This window comes from Pleuronectes platessa, chromosome 20 (genome assembly GCF_947347685.1).
Source record: "Pleuronectes platessa chromosome 20, fPlePla1.1, whole genome shotgun sequence".
NCBI lineage: Eukaryota > Metazoa > Chordata > Actinopteri > Pleuronectiformes > Pleuronectidae > Pleuronectes > Pleuronectes platessa.
This window is the reverse complement of record NC_070645.1, coordinates 2,023,217-2,051,084: the sequence shown is the minus strand read 5'-3', so window position 1 is coordinate 2,051,084 and position 27,868 is coordinate 2,023,217. Positions and strand designations below refer to the sequence as shown.

The following is a 27,868-nucleotide window of genomic DNA, read 5'->3' as shown; positions in this document are numbered from 1 at the left end:
AGCCTATCAAAAATACAATAAAACATTCTAAAAGAAAAATATATATTTCCTCCTCTACTGAAAATCTGAAATGAACTACTGAATATTCAAATTTGAACCCAGAATTCCCTGATGCAGTTTTTTTTATTGGAAATAAAATGCTGTGGAAAACCATCCGATGTCCTGCAATGGTTCTTAAGGTATAACGAAAATATTTTCAAGAGGTAGCTCTGTCAACTGTTGTAGTACAACATAAACTTTTAAACAGATTTTAAACAATTTGGTCCTGCTATTTTGTATAAAAATAAAATCTGATACTTCGATTGTTCTATTATAAGAACGTGTGTATACACTAGTAGTATCCAATTACAAGAACCTGAACGACGAAAACAAACAAACAAGACAAATAATTGAGGTGACTAATGAATCGTTACACTCGAATTGGTTGTAGCTGCGTGGCTTTTATTTTGAAGTGTATCAGAGGAAGTGCAGCCCTCAGTCACTCCCCGGGTATTTCCGCTGCTGTGAAGTTGTGGTAGTTTACGCTCAGGTCTGTCCGATGAGTTCACTTCATCTAGAAAGTTTGAGAGTGCGATGAGCGGACAGACAGTCCCCGCGGACTTCTCCGGACACATGTTGGACCTGGACGAGGACGAAGACCTGGAAGTTTTCAGCAAGGTAAACACACAAGCTCAACAGAACCGGAGAGCTTCAGACGCTCAGATTGTTCCACTGGCTTCGTTGCTACGTGGATTCGACTGACCTCATTGACTCACCGCTTTAACGTCAGCTTGTAGAAGATTGTAAGTAACTCATTTGTGTGTAGATAGTTTCCGTGTGTCGTCACTTAGAGAAAGACGGAAACCACAGGTCCTGGATCAGCTGATGAGCTGACCTTAGGACCCGACTGTCCTGTCTGCTTATTACTGTGAATCGCCTTTATTGAGCGACCAACACCAAACTCCATTCAGTTTTTCAGCAGTTTTAAGTATATTTGACATGTAACAAAACTTTGCACATGTAGAAACGCACTTGAAAGTACCTTGACCAATCTTTAGGTTCTCCTTTTCATTCCGGCTTTAGTGTTTTTAACTCTTCGCCCAGCTTTACCTGTTAGGCAAATGGATTTGAACCTGAATCCCCATGGTTGGTTGAATCGGTGGTTGTTGGTAGATGATGTTGCTGCAGAATTTAAATGATGTAATACATCTTTGAAAGGCCATGATTAATGTTTTATATGTCAAATATAATGGATGTAATTGTTGACGTCGTTACTGTATTATACTGAATACAGGTATATGCCATTTCTATATGGAATTTGAAAGTCGCTAGTACTTCACATAAAGTAATAAGTAATAAGCCATTTTTCCACCACTGGCTTCATATTTATGTATTTTAGGTCAGTATGTCAGAGACATGGATCAAAAAGTTGTTAAGAAGTTTGAAATGTTATCCTAAGAACTAATGCCTATGTCTATGATTTGGATATCTACTATGAATCAATAAATTCCCATAGTGTATTTGATGTGATAATCGCTGATGAATGAAAATAATCTAAGGGGTTTAGCAAAGCTGCAGGATAAGGGTGAATTCAGTTTATTTCTTTGTGTGTGTGTTTCTCCTGAGCTCGCTTTACGTGAGGTCACAATGTGAACCAAAGGAGGTCTCAAACAAATCTTGATCAAAATTTGGTCACAAATCAAAACTCAAAACAAGTGTTAAATGTCACCACTGTGAGAAAAGGTTAGTTAGTGTTGTCAGTGGCAAAAGTGATGGTTGGCAGGAAATGTGCTACTGTGCGGTTGACCACCTAATATGCAACGCTCAAACTTGTAGCCACTTCTATGTAATAATTCAAAAAGCAGTTAATGTTGTCAACAGATTCTCATCTGTTTACCTCACCGCATTTATCACAGAAGTGCAAAGTCATGATGAATATAGTAGACATTTTTTTTTTACATTCATCATAATAACATAAGACATCTCTAACTTGGTGTATTTAGTGCTATTTGCAGCACTATTTGCCACATGCTTGCACTATGATCCATAATGTTTTTACCTTCCAAGCAGACAGTCAGACCTTATGGCTTCATCTGCAGTTTTGTCATCAGTGCAGTTCTCTCTCTCAAGTAAGAACTATCTGTACCGTTAAAAAACCCGTTATCAAGATACTTTATAATTGACATCAGTTGTTAGCAATAATATATCTGTAAAATGTCATTATTATTTCTTATGAGTGATTTTAAACTCTTGTTTTTGGGGCAGAGAATTACTTGTTAAACAGCAAAAAAAAATGACTAATCTGAGATAGATCATTTATGTATTATAACTCCTCACTTCATTTGCACAATGCATAAACAATATATTGATATATCATGAAACTTTTTATTTGCTATTGATGAAAATTATACTGTGATAATTATGGATATTATTTATTGCCCACCCTAGACTAGCATCTTTCAGGTCAGTCACTTCTGGCTGTGCACCTATCAGGTCACAGATGAATACCTAACATTTCACACTTAGGGACTGGCCAGTAAAGAAAAATAGCTGCGCAATATTGGTCTTTCCAAAGAACTGACAAATTATTTTTTTCATGGTAAAAGACAAGTCAGTGTGTCTGGTAATTATAAAAAAGAGCATCCAGAGTGTGAGCACAGCTGGAATAATGCAGCCTTTCCCCCAGTGTCATGTAAATTAGATGAGGTTGAAGCATAAATGCTTTGGGTTTTAATTAACCCTCTTCAACTGAATTTGGGTGTCCTGCAAGCAGCTTTCACAAGACCACATTCTGAATTCTGATTCTGAGCTCAGATGCCGAAACCTCATTCAGGGGGAGAATTTGAAGGAGCTAAGTTGCTGCTGTGGAGCTACTTTTGCTGGTTAAAATTAAAAGTGTACATTATATGCAAACACTATGCATTTTACTTACTCTTCAAGAACAGACACCTGCTTTGACATTTGAATATTCAGGTAAAAGTGCAAAACCCCTTCAGGTATTTGGCAATAGGTGTCAGAACATGGCAGGTAAACGTTAGACAAGGACAATATTTGTTCAGCTATCAGATGTGACCACATGAAATCATGAAGCTATAAGCAAAGTAATTATGCAACATCTCAGGTTCTATAAACTGTATTTATGTAAAGTGTATGTACCAGATGCAAGTAGCATCATCATTGCCATCTGAAATCAGACACCTGACAGAGAAACAGCAGCAGTTTTAGCCATCACATTAGATAGGTTAATGACATGGGTCTAATGTGATCCTCGAAGGACATATCCAGCCACATCTCCCACGGCCAAGTCTGTCAAACAGTACCTTCCTCTTTGCAACTGGCAAAAAAGTGGTAAAATAATTCATATGCAAATTCATTATCAATTTGTTCATCTTTCTGTAGTGAATCAATTACAAAATAGTAAAAATGCTACAGTCTTCATAAAATATAAAAAAGACCCAGTGTTAACACCCCAGTCTCATTTTGTCAGACAGCGGTTTTAAAAGAAAAGCTTTTATGATACTTTGTGCACACACCTGCTCAGCAGTAAACAACAATTAGTAAGGGAGCAACTGGTGAACATGTAGTAGCTGAAGTGTCAGATATTTTTCTAAGAAGTTTGTGGAAGCATAGAAGAGCTTACCTTGCTTATCTATTGGACTTAGATTCATCGAGTGGTGTGAAACACCCATCCAAATTGATGGAATTACTGTTTTCACCATAACAAGTCAAAAGTGCTAATTAGCAGTAACCTCTGCGACGAACCTATTCAAACTCGAGAAATTGTTATTTATGTCTCCTCCCAATGAATCGCATATATGGGGCCGCTGTGGCTGAGGGGTAGAGTGGTCGTCCTCCAACCTGAAGGTCGGCGGTTCGATCCCCAGTCTGACCCATCTGCATGCCGAAGTGTCCTTGGGCAAGATGCTGAACCCTGAATGGCCCCTCCATAGAATAACAAAATGCTGCGAATAGATGCACTGTATGAATATGGGTGAATGTAAAAACTGTACTGTGAAGTGCTTTGAGTCGTCATCAAGACTAGAAAAGCGCTATATAAATACAAAACCATTTACCATATTTGTTGGCTTAAACATGCATCACTTTTGCTGAAACTTTGGACAAAATGCAGATGTTTGAGAGATTTACATGGGCAATGGTTTTCACAGTAGTTGACTATACATTTAACTGTGGTGGAAACACACTCTCTACATGGCTCTGGCAACACTTAACGGTAGCCTACGGTAGTCACCTTATACTAGGGTAGTCAAACGTTTTTCAATATAATGTGTGCAGACGGAAGCTGTAGCTACCATCATTTTTCCACTTGCTCTGGTCACATCTGCCACACATAGCAAACACATCTTTGGTATCTGAAAACAGATAGAAATCACTTTATCCCCCTCACCTCAGACTGCTACCATAACAACCACTTAATCCCAAAGACACAGATGTTGGTCATGGTTCCTCTTGAATATAATTTGGAAAAATTTAGCTGTTTTCAGTAGAGGTCAACTATACAAGATATTTCTGCATTTCCAACAACACTGATGGGAGACTGTGGGTTTTTCAGCAAGAGATAGAGTGAGAGATCCCTGTTGCATATGTATGATCACATGATAACCAAGTTATCAGGGAGAGAAAAGTCATTACGTGTTTGTCGTTGTGGAGAGAGGCATGACTGCTGACCTCAGCAGCTTCTTGGCTGTTGTTACAGGAAACAGGCCTGCAGGCAGCTCACTCTTAACTCACCACTGTTAGCATAAACTGTATCATTTGAGTGTGATAACATAAAGTCCATTGTGGAAAAAGGCTTCTTCCTACAAGGAAAACTGAATAACAATTATGATTTCATTGATTAATCTAGCAATTATCTTTTAACATTAGTCAATCTTTCAATTTCTTTCATCTAAAATTCTTCCTGAGTTAAAAAATACATTTATGCTATTGCAAAAAGTAAGATTTTGAGTTTATTGTTAATAGTAGGTAGTACTAAACATTGACTGAGGGAGTTTCTTTCTTTGTGTGCATATTTCTGTGTCACATTGACCTTAACATTGTTTGAAGGCCATGAATGTGTGGGAGTATCTGTACTTCATAATTTATTGTGTCTTTCACAGAAAACAAGCTGATTTCAGGCTCTACAAACATTTAAAAATTGTGTTTGCTTTAGTCCAAATTTGACACGTCTCAATTGACCCATTCATCACACAAAGCACAAGGGTTAAGGTACTGGAGGTTGATGCATGCATGCAGCTTTCATCATGTAAAATGAGTGCTGTCGCTGCTCTCAGCTTTGACCTTGTTGCTATTTCTTGCTTGGAACATTCTATTCTTGAATCAATGCTTATTCTCCTGTTGATGTTTCTGTTACAGTGGGTACAGAGGATAGCAACAGTTTCTTTCTGAAGTTAATATAGTCAGTGTGACAGGTAATAGGTTCAGCACCTGTAGATTAACAAAGTTATACAGTACATTTGTTACAGATTTTTTTTTTGCATAATTCAAATTCTTGCTCCGCACAACATCTACATAGGTTTACAAATTGAAAAAAGGTCCAGATGGCTCGCGGAGTTAGTAGTCAAAAATTAACTAGGTGCACAATCCTCAGTTCTAGATTCAGGATAGTCACAGTAATCTAAAATATACTGTAATCAGCCACTTACTTTGACAAGTACCTTACTAGTTACAATTGTGGCCTCCGTGTTAATCTGAGTAGAAATTATCCAATTTACGAAATACACACATCTGGGGTAGACCAACACTTAGCCTGATTGAGTTTTCAAGATGTGCTTTGGCCGTGGGTTAAACCTGAAATGCTCATTAAGAATATACCAATAACAGCACAACTATACACAACAATATCTATCTATCAATTATATTTGCCTGGACGACTTCTAATTGCGTCTAAATATGTGTGCGTTTCAGAAGAGAAAACAATAGTTGTGCTGTGAGGAAAAAGTGAAAATTGTATTTGGTTTTGATAAAGAGGCTTTACTATCTACATTCAACCATGTCAATGAAGCCAGGACCAATAGCCAATCACTGGAGACTTTAGGAAGTTATTACACAAGCCAAGAAATTATTTTTGACACAACATCTTTCAAATTATGACTTGTTGTTTGAACACTTATAATGATTAAATTGTGAATGAGGTTTGCAAGCAGAGAGATGCTTTATACAGGGTGGTAGCATGGATATTCTATCATTCCATTGGTAAGTGAATAAGTTTATACCCTAAAAGGTTGCTTACCTTTTACTTTAAGCCAGTGGTTGGAATGACGAGTTCTAAAAATGGTTTGTACGCTCAAAGCATCTGTAAACCTTCTATGTAAAGTGCCTTGAGATAATATATATTATGATTTGGCGCTATAAAAATCAAATTGAATAAACATGTGCAGTTTTCCCCCTTGACACCTTCATTGAATTCACTGTTATGGATGGATGTATTTAGCTTGTGCCTGTAGTTTGGTGGTAACTGCTCTTTTGACTACTCTAATCAAAACGGTTGTTTTTGGCTGGGTAGATGGAAGAAAAGGAAATAAATAAGCATAGTGACCTGCTTAGTGTGAATTATTTCCCTTCATGTCAATATATAGTCAAATCATATACATGTAATATACGGTAGATAATTTGTTATTCATTTGTATTTGTATAGCGCCAAATAATAGTATACCTTTTGTATTTTGAAAACAGTGACACTGCAACCAAACCTTTTTTTTTAAGTCCAATAAAGCTTGCATTGATGGTGTTCTGGCAGTACAGATCAGATGAAGCCAAATTCTATTTGTTAAAGCAGATGGAAAGAATAGGTTATTTTGTTGCCTGTGTTAATGTCATATTGTTATTACCAGATGATCTATTCACCTCCAGCAGAGATGCTAGTGACCATAAATACTTACAACAGCCCACCAATATTATGTGAAACGGTCATAACAATGCGTAATAGTCATGATAAAAGACACCCAAATCATGTTGTGGGGTTACTGATGTGGTGATCAGCTGCAGAACTTCCTTTCCTCTCTGTCCAGTCAGAAGTGAAGGAAGGAAAAGCTTGTCTTGGATACATTTCCTGATTTTGCAATTTGGCATCAAACAACTTGGTCAGCTCAGTCTTTTTTTCTCACATGCTCAACATTATGAACGTTGGTTGATAATAAGATGTGACATCAGAGCTTCTGTGGCATTTTCCTGGCAAAAGAATGTAAAGCATTTCTACATTTAGTTTTAGAAAAGTGATGTCAAGTACATTTTTAACAGTCAAGAACCATGAATGGCACAGTGAAGGTGGAGCTCATGCAGGAAGTGATACATGTGCTGTATACTGGGGATTGCTGGTATCATACATGTGTTGTTAGACCAAAAGCAAACGTGTTAAACAGTCAGAGGTAAGTTAAACAGCGAGCGGTCACAAATACACTGTGACTTACCCATATGGATAATGCCATATATGTTGAGTATCTCTTTGAAAACAGTCATGATGTTGCTTTTTGCTGTTCACATGGAAATCTGCTGAGCATTTACAGTGTCATTGCCTCACTGGTTCAGAACACATCCCTGGCAGATGGAAGCTCCATGCCCAACTCTCCCAGCTCCATGGTCAACCAGTACAGACTGGAGGAGGATGAAGAAGAGCAGCAGGACACTAACACCAAAGACCTCTTCATCACTGTCGACAACCCGGAGAGCCAGGTCACTGCCATCGAGACCTTCATCATGTACAGGGTCCTGACCAAGGTGAGAATGTCGTAAATGGCTGTGTACATGCAGCATAGTAAAAAGACTGCATCCATCTAGTGACATACAGTCATTGCTCTTACTATTATAACTCAGAGTAAAAGCAACATTTCTATCAACTTTCTTACTTGAGACAATGACAGTATCTCTGCTGATGTTGAGGACAGACACAGGGGTGTGCCAACCTGTTGATAAAAAATTATTTAAGGTGTAGGTTAAAAGACTGAGACACTACTCCCTCTGTTTCCATCCCTGTTTAATCACCACACCAGCACCATAACATGTTATTACTTCCCTAGAAACAGGAAAAACATCATATTTCTTTGATTTTGTGAAAATCCGAAGATTGACATCAGTCTTGTAGGCCATGCAGTTTGGGGATTGGGTAGTGATTTGCTGCTTCTTTCTGCAGACTACGCGGAGTGAGTTTGACTCCAGTGAGTATGAGGTACACCGACGCTACCAGGACTTCTTGTGGCTCAGGAGCAGACTGGAGGAAAACCACCCGACACTCATTGTCCACGTATGTATTAGCCCATCTGCTGAACACATCTGTGGGCTACGTCACAAGTCCAGTGGGTAGAGACCACAGCTCATTTACCACAAGTCATACATACTTGATATTATTGTCATACATATTCCAAAGGGTTTTTAGAGTTGTTCTTTGTCTTACTTTTGTAATTATTTACTGAATCATTACTTCTGTTTTGGTTAAATTAGAACAATGGAGGAGTAACTTAGTTGAGGTAAGATATGATGTTTCTACACAATGAAATTACATGTGTTACAGAAAAAAACATTTCTATCCCCATTCCCATTAAGTTGTAGATTATATGATATCTTGGGTAGTGTGGTAGGCTGTATTTTTTATGGGTCTGAAACAGGACCATGCTCATTGTATGTCTTTAAAGGTAGGGGAGAGTGGGGTAATGTGAGACATTACCCGATGACCACAAATGTGTTCCGTATCTAGGCAACGGAACACATTTGTGGTCATGTGACCATTATGTTTTCAAGCCCCTCCCATTCCCTCCTTGCCAAGAAGGAGAAGTTGGAGCTGGTGCTGTGGAAAGGATGTTTTTACACAAAATTAGTTTTTTGCATGTAAAAGTAAATTTCCTTGCTTTGAACTTAATCAACTGTTGTGTCAAAACAAATTGATTCAGGTAGAAAAAACTTATATCATTCATGTTGATGAACTTCCAACATACAAAACCATGTGATTGATGCTAGCTGAAGATTAGCCTGAATTGCTAAGAGATGTTGTTTTTTCTTAAATGGTGGCTGTGGGGTAAAGTGAGACAAATGCTGTGGGGTAAAGTGAGACATGAAGCACAAGTTAAGTTTAATCTTAAACATATTCTAGTGTTATATTACATTAGATATGTTTTATTTTTAATGTCATAAACATTGTAGAAAAGCCATCATGCCAAGAAACTACACCACAAACATTTGGACCGAAGTAACAATTTATTTAGTCCAAGATTCTCTAATGCGGAAAAAATAGATTATTCTTTGGCTTCAGATTGCTTTATCCTTCTAAGCATGTTTTTTTCTGATATTGCTCTTTAATTTGTATACACTTTTTTTTACATTTAAAAATATGTAAATCACACATGTGAATATGGGTGATAGATTTTTTGTCTGACATACAATATATATAAAGGGCTGTTTACTAGAGTCATGTTTAACAACTAGTGTAAAAGATGAAAGGAGTAAAGATATCATTATTTATGGCGATCGTTTTATAATGGAAAACGCATATTGATTGAGTTCACAGTAAAAAAAATGTGAACTCAACACACCATCCATGTTTAACTCCCTATGTGCAGGGGAGCACATAATGTGCTGGCCATGTGGAACTATTTAACCATCATTACCATCATTTGGCTCTTTGACTTAGGACACACTTTTGGTCTTTCCACAGCCGCTGCCGGAGAAGTTTGTGATGAAAGGCATGGTGGAACGATTCAACGAAGACTTCATCGAGACCAGAAGAAAAGCTCTGCACCGTTTCCTCAACAAGATCTCTGAGCATCCCATCCTGTCCTTCAGCCAGCACTTCAACGTCTTCCTCACTGCACAGGTCACACACGCACACAGCACTAAGAGAGTCTCTGTGCACATTCAACAATTGTTTCTATCATTAAGTCAATCAAAAGCAGAGGGCTAAAAGCTGCCAGTTCAAAAATCTACTGAGTTAACTTTAGTCTCACTGCAGAGATCTGGTGGATGACGAGTGGTGGTTTTACAAACAGACTACAATGAAGAAGTAAAAAAATTAATGGCGATGAAAAACATACCTTTTGGGGAACCTAAGCTGTGTCTCAATTCAGGGGCTGCATCTTTCGGAGGACCTGGTCTATGCAGCTGCTGCATCCTTTATTGGCCGTGTAGTCTCCGTCTGGTCTGCTTAATGCAGCACCAGATTATCACCCTACAGGTGGCTGAGGGGTAGAGTGGTCGTCCTCCAACCTGAAGGTTGGCAGTTCTATCCCCAGTCTGACCCATCTGCATGCCGAGGTGTACTTGGGCAAGATGCTGAACCCCGAATGGCCCCCCATAGAATAACTAAGTGCTGCGAATAGATGCTGAACCCCGAATGGCCCCCCATAGAATAACTAAGTGCTGCGACTAGATGCACTGTATGAATTTGTGTGTGAATGTAAATCTGTACTGTAAAGCGCTTTGAGTGGTCATCCAGACTAGAAAAGTGCTATATAAATACAAAACCATTTACAGCCGTTGCCTAGCAAGAGAACAACCAGAAAAGTTCTTCGTTTCAATAAAAACTTTTTTTTTAAACGTGTACCATTAGTTGTTCGGTTGAGTTCTTATAGAATCTTCTAATGTTTTCGACTCTCTCTTTACCGCCATCACCCCCTCAAGAAACAGAAGTGCAATGAATCCTGGGATAAGTTGGGCCAGGAAGGATCCACATGTTGGAGACTTCGTTACAAGGGGGTGAAAGGACACATCTTTTAGCTGCATTTGGAGAAGCTTTGGAATTTGATCTAGTCAAACCGCTGTGACCCAATCTGTCTTCAAATGCAGCCTCCGGAGGTTGAGGTCCCAAAATTTAGTTAAAGCTTCAGTGATGGCAAGTGGCTGTTGAATTCAAATTATCATGCTAAATTAAAGCTTTGTTAAGTGAAACCAAAAGGGGTTACCCTGTTGTTTTTCCACTCTTCGGGAAAAAAACATCCGCTGTGACATCTTAATGTGCTTGTGATTGTCGAAGGGCAGCAGTGTCAGCTGTCACAATGGAGAGGCTATTAATAAGTAAGGTTATTGGTATTTCTTCAGTAATTTATTATGGCCTTTGAGGGATTTTATAAAAAACTAAATAAGCCTTGATAAGAAGAATTTTCCCTAACCCTGCCATTAACTCAAAACGGTCCTTACTAGAGCCCAGTTTTGAATTAAGGTACCTTGTAGTTTTAGTCTCAGGAACTTTTTCAAGTAACTCTAAGGTTCCAGCAGACTGCTGTTCACCTGTTATTCTATTGTTGTCTAAAGATCAGGGGAAATTAGGTAAATCATTATGCTGAAGTATTAACTAGCGATAGCACCAAAAAACGGTTCCACTCCAGTCCTCAAGGTGGTAGTTATGCACAAGACTGTACAACAACAGTGACACCATATTAATCAAGCAATTACAACACATAAAGTGAAAAGTGTAAACTCTGTAAAAAAACAGTTTGGCTCGATGCTGTAGGCCGAGTGCAGCCAAATGATACAGACACAGAGAAGAGCAGTAAATTACTGACAGAGCCTGTGAAAACTGTAGAACAGTTACATGAATGAAAAGACCCCAATGTTCACTGTAAGTGGACTTAGTGGACCTGTGCATTGGCTCCCTGGGTGTCCACGGTCTCTGTGGCGATGTGGCGTGGCGCCTTCTTCGGGCTGCGGAGCTGTCAGTGGTTTTCAATAAAACCATGTTGTTGGAATGGAAATAATGCATTTTATAGTTTTCAGTCTCTGCATAGACTACTCACTGTATGGGGTCTATGTTAGCCGCAAACCAAAACAGAAAGACTTTAACACCATATACTTAAGCATTTGTTAATTAAAAGTCATATCATCATTCAACAACGTTATCAAGTATTGCATGCTTTCCTAATATCGTGCAGCCCCAATTGCAAGGACCCAGTCATCGCAGAAACAGAAATGAGTCGGTCTGGTGATTTATAGCGTCACTAGCTTGCATTGACAATAAAGCTCTTGGGTTGATACATTTTTTTTAAAGGATGTTTTTTTTTAACAGTTAAAATAAATTCTACTTACCAGTTTGTCACAGAGGCGCAATGACCAAGAAAGCTTCTTATGCAAAGTGCAAATTGACATTGTGACATTGTCCACTAAGCAATTTAAAGGTGTTTGTTGGTGTATTGTTGGGTGACCCAGGTTATGCCTTATTCCCCTGCTTCAACGCTTATGCTTAAACAGACTGACGATCAGACAGGAGATATAACCAGTAGGAACATTTTGAAACTGGTTCGACACTGGTACCCAATATTATTTAAGCCCTGTGCTATGACCTCCTACAGGAGCTGACGTCTCACAAGAAACAGGGTCCAGGGTTCCTGAGCAGGATGGGAGAAACGGTGAGGTCAGTGGCCAACTCAGTACGAGGCCTGAAGAGCCGCCCAGAGGAGTTCACTTTTATGCAGGAGTATGTGGAGGACTTCAGCAGCAAGATCTGCTCTGTGGACAAAGTCACCCAAAGGATTATCAAAGAACAGAGAGGTACTGCAGCATGCTTATTACCAAAAATGTACACTATATATATTTTACAAGGTAAAGAAGTGAAGAAAAAAAGCTATGACTGGACACATTTGTCTCTCAGTAACTTTTAATTCCATATGTCCATCATTCCATCCACGTTAATGATAATGTTCAAACCAGTGTGTTTTGAATTTCAACCCAAACCACAAACACTGTACAAACTCAAAAACACTGTACAAACACCAACATTGAGATCAAAGACAGCCTTTTGTTTTCTTGTGATTGCAAATACTCGCAGTAAAAGAGTTCTGCTCAGCACATAGGGTGGAAATAATACTAATATCTAATAACTGCTATGTTGGAGTGAGATCCAGGTAGTACATCACAATAGAAAGAAACCACAATGATTTAAGAGGCGCTGGAGTCCTCTGTGCTTCCAGAGTATCTAGATGAGCTGAAGCAGTATGGCCCAGTGTATGCCCAGTGGGCAGGGTCAGAGGGGGACTTGGGGGAACCCTTGAAGGCCGTGGCCGGCTGTGTGGAACGCTGCAGTAAGGAAACAGAAGAGAACAACCAGCATCTGTCTGAGGTCCTTGCCCCTGCCCTGCACGAGTACATCCTGTGTGCTGAGACACTGAAGGTGAGCTAAGACCACACTGCTCACATCAGAAGTTCTTCATGTGTGAGTGGGAATTGTCCGTGCGAATAAGATTTGTCATGTTCATCAGAGGTGGGAATAAAAAGCTTAATGCAGTGAAGTACGGTAAATCTCACCTATTCTACATCCATCTACCTGTGCATGTAAGGCTAATTTCCATATAAGGATGATAAATCAACACCTGTCATGTTTAGTTCAGTCGTCAACTTTCCCGCTAGTCAAACAAGTCATCAGCATTCGGTCATTCTCACACCGACTATGTAAACGTGCTAATGTTTAGTAATTACTCTTATTACCATGATCATTTGCAAATTAGAACTAAACAAAAACCAGAAGAGAGCTATCGAAAAGAGCTCATCCTGAAAGGAACATGAATTAAGTTCTAATCCACTTATTGGATGTAGCAGTGGCGATTTTAGCCTGAAATTTCAGGTAGGGCAATTTTGTATGACGTCATGTCACCGTCACTAAAATAGAGGTAGCTGATTATTATAAGCAGTAGGCCTATAAAGACCAGTAAGATATACTATGGGCTGTGTTTTGAGTGCCAGCAGGGAGCAGAAATCCTATTTCAAATACAATTCACATGCCTTAGCGCTCAGCGCGACACAAAGATGTTGCCTATAATACAGCATTAAAGTAAAATGATTGCATCAAAGTAAAAAGATGAGACAGACACATAGCTTCACATCAACGTCAACATCAATACTCTGAATAAAGAGCTTTAGGAGACATAATGCTACTTTAAACAGCTGCTCTTAAAATGCAGATGTGACTTTAAATACTCACGTTTCAGTTGATCACAGTAAATATGTTTCTGCAGAATAACAATCTGTGTAACGTAGTCAAGTCAAATGGGTTGGCGAGTGAAACACACCCATCCTCATCAACTCTAACGCTTTTCCCCGCTGGCTGGACCGGATCATGTTGGTTCATGTCGGTTCATGTTGGGTCAATAACACTGTACAGTCGCCTGCAGGCTAGCGGAGCTAAACTAACAAGCACCTGATCATCACAACTAACAGATAAATACAATACTAAACTTGACTTACCACAGAAACGGGAGCGCAGACGTCTTTAGCTTCTCTGTCAAGAGAACAAACCGAAGATCAAACCGTATTATTCATCCAATATGTGAGTGAAACCTCTCCACAGACACATTACACAATTAACAACACTTGTTTGGCTTTGTTGTGCTTCTTTGCCGGCCATAACCAGTGGCCGAATGCATTATGTTTTGGGATAGTCTGTCTGTCCATCTGGAAGTCTGTTAGTGAGTCCCATTCTCATGAGCACGATATCTCATGAATGCCTTGAGGGAATTTTTTCAAATTTGGTGCAAGTATTCACACAGCACAGTTTTTGCCTTGTGAAGGTGATAACTCTGGAACACCATTAAGGAGACGATTCATTCCATTATTATTATATATCATTGAGCTGACACTTTTATCCAAAGCGACTGCTAATTTGTGCATTCAACATCTATGAGGGGCCATTCAGGGCTCTGCATCCTACCCAAGGTAACTTTGGCATGAAGGTGGGGCTGCCGAATGACCTTCTGGTTGGAGGACGACCGCTCCACCCCTCAGCCTTTTATATGTGGCACAATGATTTACTCGGACTCGAAGATTAAAACACTTTGTAAGCTGAAGTTCAAGGTCACAGTGGCTTCAAAAAGTTACAAGTTTTACATTTTATTTGTATAGCGCGGAATCACAACATACATTATCTCAAGGCAGCTTTGTCAGACTGGTTGTTATAATGAATTACCCGATGATTAGTATTTATGTGTGTAGCGTCTATCCATTTGCTTCTTAGTTCTTTTATTGTTGTAATTTGCTGAATCTTTCAGATCTGATTTAAATGTCACTTTCATTTCCTTCCTGGGAGGGTTTGGGCAAACGAAGGTGCTGAAGGTGGTCATAACATATTAATTCCCCAGAAATCATTGTTCTCAGTTCGTCACCAGCATCTGCTCATCTCACTAAAAGCTTTCTTGACATCTTCCTTAGTGTTTTCTAATTTGATGCACGTTTTTATCTTGAGATATTTGCAATCTTCTTTTCTGTTTTGTTGTCTGCAGCCTATTAAAAGCGTCAACAGCACACCGACTCGATGAGTGACTCTTGCAAAGGATCTCAAACGGGCACCCTTTTACTAGAGGTTTTAGTTTTTACTAGGGGACTGGCTACAAAACACAGCAGGGCATCTGGATGCTCTCACTTGGACATTCATGTGCATACATACAACCCCATCCAGAGAATTACTGGAGGTTGGTGCATGTCTAAAAGCAGATGTAGAGTCATACACTATGATGTCATTGAAAATGTCCTGAAAATATCGTAATAATTTGGATGAGAACAACACTGCCAGGCCGTTCACTTACATTGTCATTGTACAGTTCCTTTTAACACCATTGAAAGTGATGTTAGAGAGCGTTTAAGGAGTGGTTCTCAAATGGGGGTACTAGTACCCCTGGGGGTATGTGAAGGTATTCCAGGGGGTAGGTGAGATTTTTTTTAAATGTATTTAAAATTAGCATCCATTGAAAAATCCTTTAAAAATTGTTATTTAATAAATATTAAATGCTTAATAAATCAGACACTGATGGCACAGCGCTGTGTATTACATCTTTTTTTCAACCAAAAATACCTAGGGGGTACTTAGCTGTGGGGATTAGGGAGAGAAGTAGGAGGAGATAGGAGGGGTGGGGGTTTTTTACTTAGCTGTAAAAATATTTCACAAGGGGTACATCATTGAAAAAAGGTTGAGAACCACTGGTTTAAAGGATGTTTATGTAAATATAAGCAATATTCAGACTCACCAAGATGGATAAAAAAATAGATTTTAGCAAGATTTATCAGTGCTGTTTACTGGTATTTTCTAGACTGTGATGAGACGCAGAGACAACGTCCAGGCTGAGTTTGAAGCCAAGAATGAGGCTCTGGCTTCAAGAAAAGGTGAACAAGAGGAAGTAAGTATGATTTCACATCCTCACTCATAGACAATCTGAAGCACACACTCCTCTCTCCCCCCCCCCCCCGAGCAAGCCGAGGTGTTTTTGTGTCCCCCAGTCATTTTCCCAGAGATTAGGTGTAATAAAGTGAAGCATGGAGTGTGGTCTCTCCCACAGGGCCAGACTCAGCTCATATTTGGAGGTGGGGAGGCTTCCTGGGAGGATTATCTAAATATCCAGGCTTGTCGACTGGAAGTCAGTCCTCAGCTCAGTGGGAATACGAGCTGTCAATATTATTTTACACTGTAAGCCCAGCAGCTAATCATGGAGTAATGAAAAATCCCATATCCCTTTTAGAAGATGACGCACTTCAAAATGTCAGGAGACATAGAAAGAAGATAGAAAGTTTACCAAGCAAAGGACTGAGCTTTTTTTAAACACTCTACTAGAGGGGTTTGTCTATGAATGTGTGAGTTTGTATTTTATTTACAATCATTATTTCATGGACATATGGAAATTGAGACACACACACACACACACACACACACACACACACACACACACACACACACACACACACACACACACACACACACACACACACACACACACACACACACACACACACACACACACACACACACACACACACACACACACACACACACACACACAACAGAGGATGTATTGGTGTATATAAAGCAATGATTCTAGGATTTTTATGTTTTGATATTAGTTTAAAGGATCCACTACAATGCAAAAAGTTAGCACCAAAGGTTAAGTTAAGGATGTGAGCTAAATTAGATGTAAATGCATCATTAACATCTGTATTAAAATGTGTTTTTGGTGATTGGATTGCAGTTTGATAGACATTCACCACATGACAGTAAAGGTGTAAATGCATCAAAGTCACATTGATGGTGGAAATAATAATTACAGGCAAGAGTTTTTAAACCAGCGAGGTAGCAGCAGCTAGCATCTATTAGTTAACACAGGAAGGAGTCCCCTCCTCAGTCCACAGTCATTCAAGACAGCTGTGGATGGAATGAAGAGGAGAGCATTTAAAGAGCAAGAAAGCACAGTCTACCATCTTCTTGAGATCAGATCTCTATGTTAAGATCAGATCTTAACATAGATTCAGATCGGGCATCAAAATCCGTCCTGAGATCTGATCACACAGACAAATTCAGAAACTCATGTGGCCACAATTGTTCCATTGTAAGGGGTGGGGCCTCATTTATAAATCAGAGCATAGGATTCATATTAAAAGTGTACAAGTGCACAAAAGCCGACGCCAAAAAAAATCGTTGCGCACGCACACCTGAACACAATGTTCACTTTATGAATCACAGTCCACCTGGAAACATTTGTACGTGGATCTGGCTCAAATCCCGCCCTCTAAATGCCCACATTCAACCATAAATGGTCATATATAAATATAAGTGGAAATATAAGTTTGAATGTGAATAGTTTTTCTTGTGTATTGTGAGTGATCTCCAGTGCACTCTGTACGCCTGATGGCACAGTCACGTTCACTTCAGCGATTTTACACTCAAGCGTACTTCATGATACATACACATTGTTAGAAGACTTTAAAAACTATTAATGACACGGCTGTTTAATGGTATCTGAACGTTATTTGTTTTACATATTTTTCAGTTGAAGGTTCATATGGAACAGTTATGTTGCGCGAGAACAATATCAATACTGACCACCACATTGTGAAACTATTTTTTTAATCTTTATTTCAAATTGGTAAGATCTTTCTTCATAGTAGATTTTGCATTGTTTCAAGCTGACCCAAAGACACACCAAAATATTGTCATAGGACACATTTTTCTACTCGGATTGGGTTAAAACACAATCATTTGGTATTCACAAATACAAATTACATACTTCATGGATCTCATTTACATATAGAGTGGGTGAAGTGAGATATGATCACAAGGTCTCACAGGAGATAGACTCAGTCATTCAAGGTGTGAACAGCTAAACTTTGAGCTCACTACTTGAGGTTTGATCTTTCAGGATATATCTTTGTACCAGGTCTCGACGGGTCTGCAGCGTGAGCACAGGAGAAACATATAATATCTGGTAAAATACCTAATTTAAATACTAGCAGATAATGTAAACATCTGCATTAATGTTCAAACTAAAAGAACATTTACAGTCAGATCAATCCGAGTTTTTCGTCTCTCTCTACTGGACAAATTGTCTACAATTTACCCCAGGCAGGATAAATAAAAGACTGGAGGAGAGGAAATGGGGATTCAACGCTTCCATCACTGATGATCTATCAATAATGATATCATATATTTCTTTAATTTGAGGTGGGACAGGGTTTTTGTGACAAGATGTTACAGTTCTTTAAAAGTTCAGCAGAATCATCCTGGGCAGAAAGAGCTGACTGTTAATAATTTGACCTAGCCTTCCTAATCGTGCTGCTGCAGATGCTTTCTTTGCCACTGCATCTAGCTGTGAACCAGTCTTTGTCTCTGGTGTAGATGTTGATGCATTGTTGTGTACGGTGCAGGTGTGTGTCCCCTCACCCAGCTGATATCTAAATCCTTCTGTGAAATTTTAATTAAGGAGGACTAAGATATTCTCCCAGAGACTTGTATTCTATTCATACTTTAATTAACTGTGTGTTTGTGTCTCTGCATGCGTGTGTGCGTGCGTGCGTGCGTGCGTGCGTGCGTGTGTGTGTGTGTGTGTGGGGGGGGGGATAATATAGTCCCTTAGCTTCTAATGCATATCAGTCATCTTGTGCCTTGAACACATCAGTGCTAATGAGGTGGGTGGGGTTGGTGGAAAAGATGCCTTTGGTACTGTTTCCAAGAGAGCTTTTTGTCAAAGAAACCATGTGGCAGCCAAAAGCAGCGCTGAAGCAGCGTGTATGAAAATACACCTATATCATTTTTATTGACAGGTCGTTGGGTCAGAAAATACTTTTAAACCTTCACTCATTTCCATATCAGCAGATTACATGCCACTACAGCTGATGTTCAATGCCATTTATGAGGTAGAAATACAAGTTTTACATTCACAGAAATTTCAATGACATTGATGATACTTGCATATCACAATTTGCCCTGTACCCTGACTGATGTGGCCACTTATAATAGTTGATGTTCCCCTCACGAATTGAGAAAATAGAGAGAATAATCATTTCCAATGCGAGGAAATGGTTAGGAATCTTAAGATGTCTAAGCAACCTCTACCTGTATAGACACGGTATCCTCAACCTGCCTACAGGATCTCAAGTATTGTAGAGGAGTTTAAATGCACCAAGACAAGACCGGAGATGACCCTCTCCGATTACGGTGACACATCCATATCGTTTGTTGGACCATCACTGACAACAGAAATGGTCAACAAATGAGGCAACTAAACAGGCTAAAGCTGCACTCCACAATGCTGACCTTGTGGGCCTAGTTTTGCAGGGAAGAGGAGGTACGGGCATAGGTCAGAGTAGACCCCTGTGGAAAAAGGCAACTCCTACCGAGCGACGAAAATTGGTTGTCTTGGAAATTCATGGGGTCAGGATGAGGCAGCAAGATGTGCAAAGGCTGTTATTCAAGCTAGACACGGGCAATGGATGAAATGGAAGAGCACAGAGAAAAGGAAGATCAGCTGGAACTGTGAGGAATGGAAGCAAGCAGGATAAGCTTCCTGCTTAGGGCAACCGATGACGTTCTTCCCTCACCCAAAAACCTACAGCATTGGCTGAACGAAAATCCATCCTTCCCACTGTGCTCAACTCTAGCTACCCTCAGGCACATTCTTACCTGTTGTAGGTATGTACAGGACTGTCTCAGAAAATTAGAATATTGTGATAAAGTTCTTTATTTTCTGTAATGCAATTAAAAAAACAAAAATGTCATGCATTCTGGATTCATTACAAATCAACTGAAATATTGCAAGCCTTTTATTCTTTTAATATTGCTGATTATGGCTTACAGCTTAAGAAAACTCAAATATCCTATCTCTAAATATTAGAATATCATGAAAAAGTATACTAGTAGGGTATTCAACTAATCACTTGAATCGTCTAATTAACTCGAAACACCTGCAAGGGTTTCCTGAGCCTTGAAAAACACTCAGCTTGGTTCAGTAAACTAAATCACAAGTATGGGGAAGACTGCTGATCTGACTGCTGTCCAGAGGACCATCATTGACACCCTCCATCAGGAGGGTAAGACACAAAAAGAAATTTCTCAAAGAGCAAGCTGTTCACAGAGTGCAGTTTCAAAGCACATCCACAAAAAAGTCTGTTGGAAGGGGGAAATGTGGCAGGAAACGCTGCACAACCAAGAGAGATGACCGCAGCCTTAACAGCATTGTGAAGAAGGGTCGCTTCCAGAATTTGGGGGAGCTTCAAAGACAGTGGACTGAAGCTGGAGTCCAGCCACTGTTCACAGACGTGTCCGGGAAATGGGCTACAATAGCCGTATTCCCATGGTCAAGCCACTTCTGAACTCAAGACAACGGAAGAAGCGTCTGACTTGGGCTATGGAAAAGAAGCACTGGACAGTTGCAGAGTGGTCCAAAGTCCTCTTTTCAGACGAAAGCAAGTGTTGTATTTCATTTGGAAGTCAAGGCGCCACAGTCTGGAGAAAGGCTGGAGAGGAGCAAAATCCAAGTTGCTTGAAATCCAGTGTGAAGTTCCCACAGTCAGTGATGGTTTGGGGAGCCATGTCAGCTGCTGGTGTTGGTCCACTGTGTTTCATCAAGTCCAGAGTAAATGCAGCTGTGTACCAAGAGATTTTAGAGCACTACATGCTTCCGTCTACTGAAAAGCTCTATGGAGATGAGGATTTCATTTTCCAGCATGATCTGGCACCTGCCCACAGTGCCAAAACCACCAGTAACTGGTGTACTGACCATGGCATTACTGTCCTCGATTGGCCTGCCAATTCCCCTGACCTGAACCCCATAGAGAATTTGTGGGGTATTATGAAGAAGAAGCTGAAAGACACCAGACCCAACAATGCAAATGAGCTAAAGGCCGCTGTTGAAGCATCCTGGGCATCCATAAACCCTAAGCAATGCCACAGGCTGATTGCCTCCATGCCACGCCGCATTGATGCAGTAATCCGTGCAAAAGGATTCCCAACCAAGTACTGAGTGCATTAATGGACATTTTCAAATGTTTGATTTTGTTTTGCTGTTATAAATCTTTTTTTTACTTGGTCTGAGGAAATATTCTAATTTTTTGAGATAGGATTTTTGAGTTTTCTTAAGCTGTAAGCCATAATCAGCAATATTAAAAGAATAAAAGGCTTGCAATATTTCAGTTGATTTGTAATGAATCCAGAATGCATGACATTTTTGTTTTTTTAATTGCATTACAGAAAATAAAGAACTTTATCACAATATTCTAATTTTCTGAGACAGGCCTTGAATACGTTGAGACACAACCAGGTACTCAAATGCCTTGCAGCAACAACTAAAACAAAGAGAACTGCTACCAATGCATAGCCATCCAAAACGTCAGACGCAGTTCAAAGAAAAACATTTGTTTGTGAGGGGGAACAGGGGCAGAGAAGGCTGTGGCAGTAGACCTTGCCACGGTGTCCTCACCACAACAACCAGAGATGAAACATTCGCTTTTTAACATATTTATTAAATCAGACACATTTAACAAACATAAATAAACTTCAACCTAAAGCAGACTAGCTTTGCAGCTCAGTCTCTCGCTCAGTCCGGGCATCTCTCGAGTGTCTGAGTCTCTCCTGAGGCAGCTCATACGCTGCCTCTTAAGCACGAGGACCAATCAGCAAACAGCTCTCTTCTGTGCTGAGTGATCCTCTGTGGTGCAGGTGAGGGGGCTGGGAGAGCACCTCCACAAAGGCTTTCTCCACTGATCAGGAGTTTCAGGTTGCTCAAAGATCTAGGGGATCCACGGACAAGCCCTGCACCAGAACATAAAAGAAACATCACACACTGAAGAACGCTGCAGCCAATGGCTCTGGATCAGGAGGTAAGATCCCAACTGGGCCCCAAATTGCTAGGAACATGCACCCAGATCTGATCAACCTGTGGTGGGCCTGTCTTAGGAGTGGGTGTCTTGTGATTAAAAGGCAGAAACTCCTGATGGTACATATCTGAAGATATGTCACTAACATCTGCTGTTGGTCACTAACACCCGATAACATCAACTGGAGGTAATCACTAATATTTGTAATAGTAGCAATAACTCTGGCATCATTTAAGTTTGAAATCCAGCATATATGGGCCTCCGCTCCATGAAGGTGATCACGAATTTGAACTAAACAATTTTCCACAATCTCAAAACTATTGTGTCTTCTCGAAATATTTGAATACTTGTCTTGTTCTTTCCATGTATTCTCTTTTTCAGTCAAGCTTCAGGCCGAGGAATAGCGCTATACAAACAATATAGTCTCAATACTAGATAACAGAATACACAGCTGCCCTTTTCATTAATATTACAAAAACCTTTGACACAGTTCTTATTTACTGTTCATAAAAACAACATAACCTCCTCATTGTACAAATAAGGCCCAATCCCATTCCCCCCTGGCCCTACCCCTACCACTGCTATTGTTTGCAGTAACTAAACAAACCTATAATATACAAAAACATCCCTACCCTACACCCTACACAGGTGAACACGCAAAGTGAAGGGGGAGGGTTGGGAGCTACAGCCAAAGGCTGAAATGGGATTAGGCCTTTAACTAACTTAACGAGATGACATACTACTTAAGTGTTGTGCAGATTCTATTCCAACTGCCACTCAAAATGTACAACTATCATTTAAACTTTTTCAAAAACACCTTAAAAGTTGTCTTTAACTCCTTAAATGTTTTTTCAAACTGATGTGCTGTATTTTTATTCTCTGCATTGGGATGTTAAGTATGGGTGGGCCTAACATGTTTTTTTGCTGATTTAAGGAGTGTCCTCGTAGAAAATAGTGAGACACAGTAGTGGGAAATCGATCAGATAAGTTTGTGAAGTCTGTTCAGTCATAACTGGATGGCACATACCATGACTGAGCAGTCTGAAACACAAAATATTTAAGTTGTGTATGAGCGGTAAAGCAGAACTGTACTGACCGGTATAATGAGAATGTGAAATTCAAACAGCACAGTATAAAATCGCTCTCTTCTTCAAAGTTTATTCAGCCTTTTATTGGAGAGGAAATACTAAGCTTTTATATGAGTCAACCTTTCCAGAGACAGAATGAATGTGTCAATGACCCATTACAGCCAGGAGGAGGCAATGGTGCTCTATTTTAGCAGCTCCCTGTTTCATCAAACCATATTCCATGCTTTTGTCTGAAATCCAAGTAGGCTGACAAAATTAAAAAACCACAGATTTAAAAATGTAAATTGATTGATTTTTGATGGAATGGAGAATCATGATGAACTGTAATGTGAATTAATGTTGTTAACCCTAGAACACTAACGTACAATTAGTATCATTAACGTCGGGTGAATTTTACCCGATACAATGTACCCGATAAAAAATATTTTTCATCAAAATATTTTAATGCACAACAATACATGGCAATTTGAAGTACTCTTCTATTATTTTCCCTGATACAACATCTCATAAAATGAAAAAAAAAAGGTATCATGGGGGGACCCTATAAAAAGGCTCTTAAATTTGTGAAAAATTAGGGGGTCGTAGAAGAAAAATTCCCCCCCAAAAAAGGAATAGCGCTGGGAACTTGTTCTTCGGTCCAGCCATTCCTGGGACATTTCCGGTGAAGGCACAGTCTCCCTGCATCATTTACAACTTATATCATATTAAAAAAAATTTACCCTTCAACACTAACGTCGGGTGAAAATTACCCGAACACGTGCCTATTGAAAAAAACAGGGATGGGAGCAGGGAATCTACCCTACCTTCTATGACGTCAGTGAGCAGACCAAAGCTACCCAAGGACCCACTCTACTCAGACAGCAGCAACACAATGAAAATACCATGACACTCGCTTGGGTTAAAAACACCCGACGTTAGTGTTCTCGGGTTAATGAAACAAGTTTGTCAATTTACATGATTACAGCAATTTATATGGAAGTCTTGTAGAGAAATATTACAAAAACATAACTAGGATATTTCGAAACCCAAACTGTGATACTTCTGTGCAGGTAAATGGACTCAGCACCGGTCTGTTAACTCTGAAAATAACATTTTTCCTTCATATTAATGCAATGATTTACTGTGCGCATAAGGATGAAGCCTCTTTCGGATTATACAGTTGCTGAACCCTCACACTTTGGTGTTGACCTACACTATTGGTGATGCTGCAATTGGCCCATATGTTCCTGCTAAAGAATTTGTACAGAGGAAAAATAATGGAACACACACACACAGATGCACTGTGGTATCTGGCCATATAGCCGGTTTTTGGATCAATATCACTGCAGTAACAAGGACGCCGATGAGAAGCCCCCAGCTTATCTGTCATAATCTGTCTTTGGGGACACATTTCAGAAGAAAGACCAGTTAACTGGGGACAGCTTGTCCACTTGGCACAAAAGCTGTGTCCCCAATTGGGACAATCAAATTTTTAATGTGTATGAATACTTAAGAGAGAGACAGAGTGTGTATGGGGATGGATTCAAAACCACTCTAATGTTGTAAAATAACTAAATAGTTTACTGTTTTATAATTTAATTATTAGATTAATGAAGTTAAATGGTGTTTAGTAATGCATATAATTATATTAATTAAATGAAGTAAATGAGAGAGCGCATTGGCTCCTCCTGTTCTTTGTGATCTGGTGAAACCACTGTGGGTCTTTGGTTCAGTATCTCTTCATCATCATTTTTATATTCAGGTTAAAACTTGTTTTTCAAAGCAGTATCCATTGCTTTTTATAGCCACTCTGGGGAAGCAGAACAAAATAAATTATATAACACTTGGCCACGTTCAAAGGCAACTAGTTATTACAGGGTGAAACACTTTTTTTAGCTGAGAGGAACTGCAGAGTTAGTGACAATTTTCTGTGAGTTCAAACTGTGAACTGGGATTGGTAATGTCGTCATGGATGATACATTTTATTCCATTGATATTTTTTGATTAGCAATTTACTTTTCCATTTGTGGTTTTGTTGAATATGTATTAACTAGTGCAGTGCCCGATCTAAACCTGCCTGTTTGGTATGGCTTGATTTCTTGGCCTGTGTTAATGCACTGGAGCTACTTCAGAATTATTCCTGGTCATTAGTGAGTTCTACACTATATCGTCAAGCTTTTATTGTTAAAGTGCTGGATGTTGTGTGCAGAGCTTTTTATAGACAGTCTGTGGTACAAAGTGATATGAAATAAAACTGTAATTGCTTTATTATTGTTTATGTATAAGTTTGAATGATATACTGAACTGGTGATATTTGTTCATACATTGCTTGTCAGTTATTTCAGAGGTCTGTTACGCAACCGACACAATCTTGAGAAACAAGTTGGCAACTTTTCAAAATAAAAGCTTTGTAATTCCCGTCAGTATAAAGCATTGCAGCAACAAAACGAACATTATGATTCTACTTTGAAGACAAATAGCCAAACAGGAAAGGATTGTGTGAATGTTGTTGACTTGACAGAGATCCACGCCTGTGCTGTGTGTCTGTGTGGTATCAGTCATGTTGCAATGTAAATAATCCAAATATCAAAATGATCTGGTGGTGGTTTTGACTCGTGGTTGACCCAGTTACTGACCACTGCTGTCGTTTATCATTCGTTTAAGGAAATAAAAAAAAACAGGTTAACTCGGTCCACAAACCGATTGGTAGCATGCTGATCCTCTCCACTCCAACACACTGCAACTGCTACAGAGTGTTGATTGCCTGTTTAATCTTTTTTTCTTAACATTGAATATATCACATGTCCAATTGCACCATACTCCGCCCTTCACTTTCTCTGACAATAGACATGCAAAGTGTGATGCTGCTTAGATAAACGGTTTGCAAGATATGCATTCCACAGACAGACAGAGAGACGTCTGTGAAAGTAGCTGCACTGGTCCACAAACACATTTAATATTTAATACTTAATCTTGCACTGTTTTGAGTAATATCTAAAATTTACACACACATTATTGTAAAATCCATCAACAGTTCTTAAGCTGGTTTCACTGAGGTTCTGGGCTGGAGACTGAGAAGACATGGGGGGGTCTGAAAACAGGCAGGTTGGAGAGCTGGACAGACACATGTTTATACAGGCAGACACTCGTCAGTGTGGATTTGGCTGGAAACTAAATGGTAAATGGCTTTGTATTTATATAGCGCTTTTCTAGTCTTGACCCCTCAAAGCGCTTTACAGTACAGTTCTACATTCACCCATTCACACACACATTCATACAGTGCATCTATTAGCAGCACTTAGTTATTCTATGGGGGGCCATTCGGGGTTCAGCATCTTGCCCAAGGACACTTCGGCATGCAGATGGGTCAGACTGGGGATCGAACTGCCGACCTTCTGGTTGGAGGGCGACCACTCTACCCCTCAGCCACAGCCGCCGACTGACAAAAGTATTACACAAATTGACAAGCAAAACTATATTTGGGAAATGACACACAGTGATACTTATGCACGAACCTCATTTGAACTGATTTGCGTTAGCTCTCACAAGTCAGTACAAGAACAATCCAAGCATGAAACAGTCAGTGTCTTTCTGTATAGGAGAAAAATCACTGATTTGTTTTGAGCTTATTCCATAAAACCTTATATGCATACATTGGTCTTTTAAATATGATGCAAAACAAACTATTAAAAAAAATTTAGTTTGCCATAATGAGCATTATCATCCTTTTACCTCTTTATCTTCATCTTTTTTGATTTCTATTTGGCTGATCCTGTGATGCTTGTTCTCTGAACCTTCAGTCATTGCTCTGTGTTTTTGACCGGCAGCTGCAGGAGGAGGTGGATGGTCTGTCAGACCGGATGGAGATGGCTAATGATGCCTTGAAGGGAGACTGGTCCCACTGGAAGAAGAGCATGAGAAGTGACCTCAGATCAGCCTTTATTTCCACCGCAGAGAAGAATGTGGACTACTATGAGAAGGTGAGATGGGTTCTATTGATCATCAAAAGGTTTAGAATTAAGTGCATATGGAGCTAATTACTAATTAAAGAGGACCATCATTAATCTAGGCAACAGTTTATGTACATACAGTGCCTTGCATAAGTATTCACCCCCTTTGGACTTTTCTACATTTTGTCATGGTATAACCACAGATTAAAATTTATTTCATCGTGAGTTTATGTAATGGACCAACACAAAATAGTGCATCATTTGGAAGTGGGGGGAAATATTACATGGATTTCACAATTATTTACAAATAAAAATCTGAAAAGTATTGAGTGCATATGTATTCATCCCCTTTACTGTGAAACCCCTAACAAAGATCTGGTGCGACCAATTGCATTCACAAGTCACATTTGCAAGTCACATAATTAGTAAATAGGGTCCACCTGTCTGCAATTTAATCTCAGTATAAATACACCTGTTCTGTGACGGACTCAGAGTTTGTTGGAGATCATTACTGAACAAACAGCATCATGAAGACCAAGGAGCTCACCAAACAGGTCAGGGATAAAGTTGTGGAGAAATATGAAGCAGGGTTAGGTTATAAAAAAATATCCAGAGCTTTGAACATCTCTCTGAGCACCATAAAATCCATCATAAGAAAATGGAAAGAATATGGCACAACCGCAAACCTACCAAGAGGAGGCCGTCCACCCAAACTGAAGAGTCGGACAAGGAGAAAATTAATCAGAGAAGCAACCAGGAGGTCCATGGTTACTCTGGAGGAGTTGCAGAGATCCACAGCTGAGGTGGGAGAAT

At 39.6% G+C, this 27,868-nt stretch overlaps 1 protein-coding gene across 2 annotated transcripts in view; it reads left to right on the top strand.

Moving 5' to 3' along the window:
- Positions 1-470: 470 nt before the first annotated feature.
- The window catches only part of snx7 (sorting nexin 7), a 43,878-nt gene continuing 16,480 nt past the window's right edge, over positions 471-27,868 (top strand). Inside the window, exons 1-8 of one of the 2 annotated variants that reach the window (XM_053412127.1) lie at positions 471-657; positions 7,525-7,713; positions 8,126-8,236; positions 9,641-9,799; positions 12,267-12,465; positions 12,885-13,084; positions 15,990-16,076; positions 26,933-27,085. In XM_053412127.1, coding sequence (XP_053268102.1) covers positions 574-657; positions 7,525-7,713; positions 8,126-8,236; positions 9,641-9,799; positions 12,267-12,465; positions 12,885-13,084; positions 15,990-16,076; positions 26,933-27,085 — 1,182 coding nt within the window. In that variant the 5' untranslated portion in view covers positions 471-573. The remainder of the gene's footprint in view (positions 658-7,524; positions 7,714-8,125; positions 8,237-9,640; positions 9,800-12,266; positions 12,466-12,884; positions 13,085-15,989; positions 16,077-26,932; positions 27,086-27,868) is intronic. The other variant, XM_053412128.1, reaches the window with a different exon arrangement.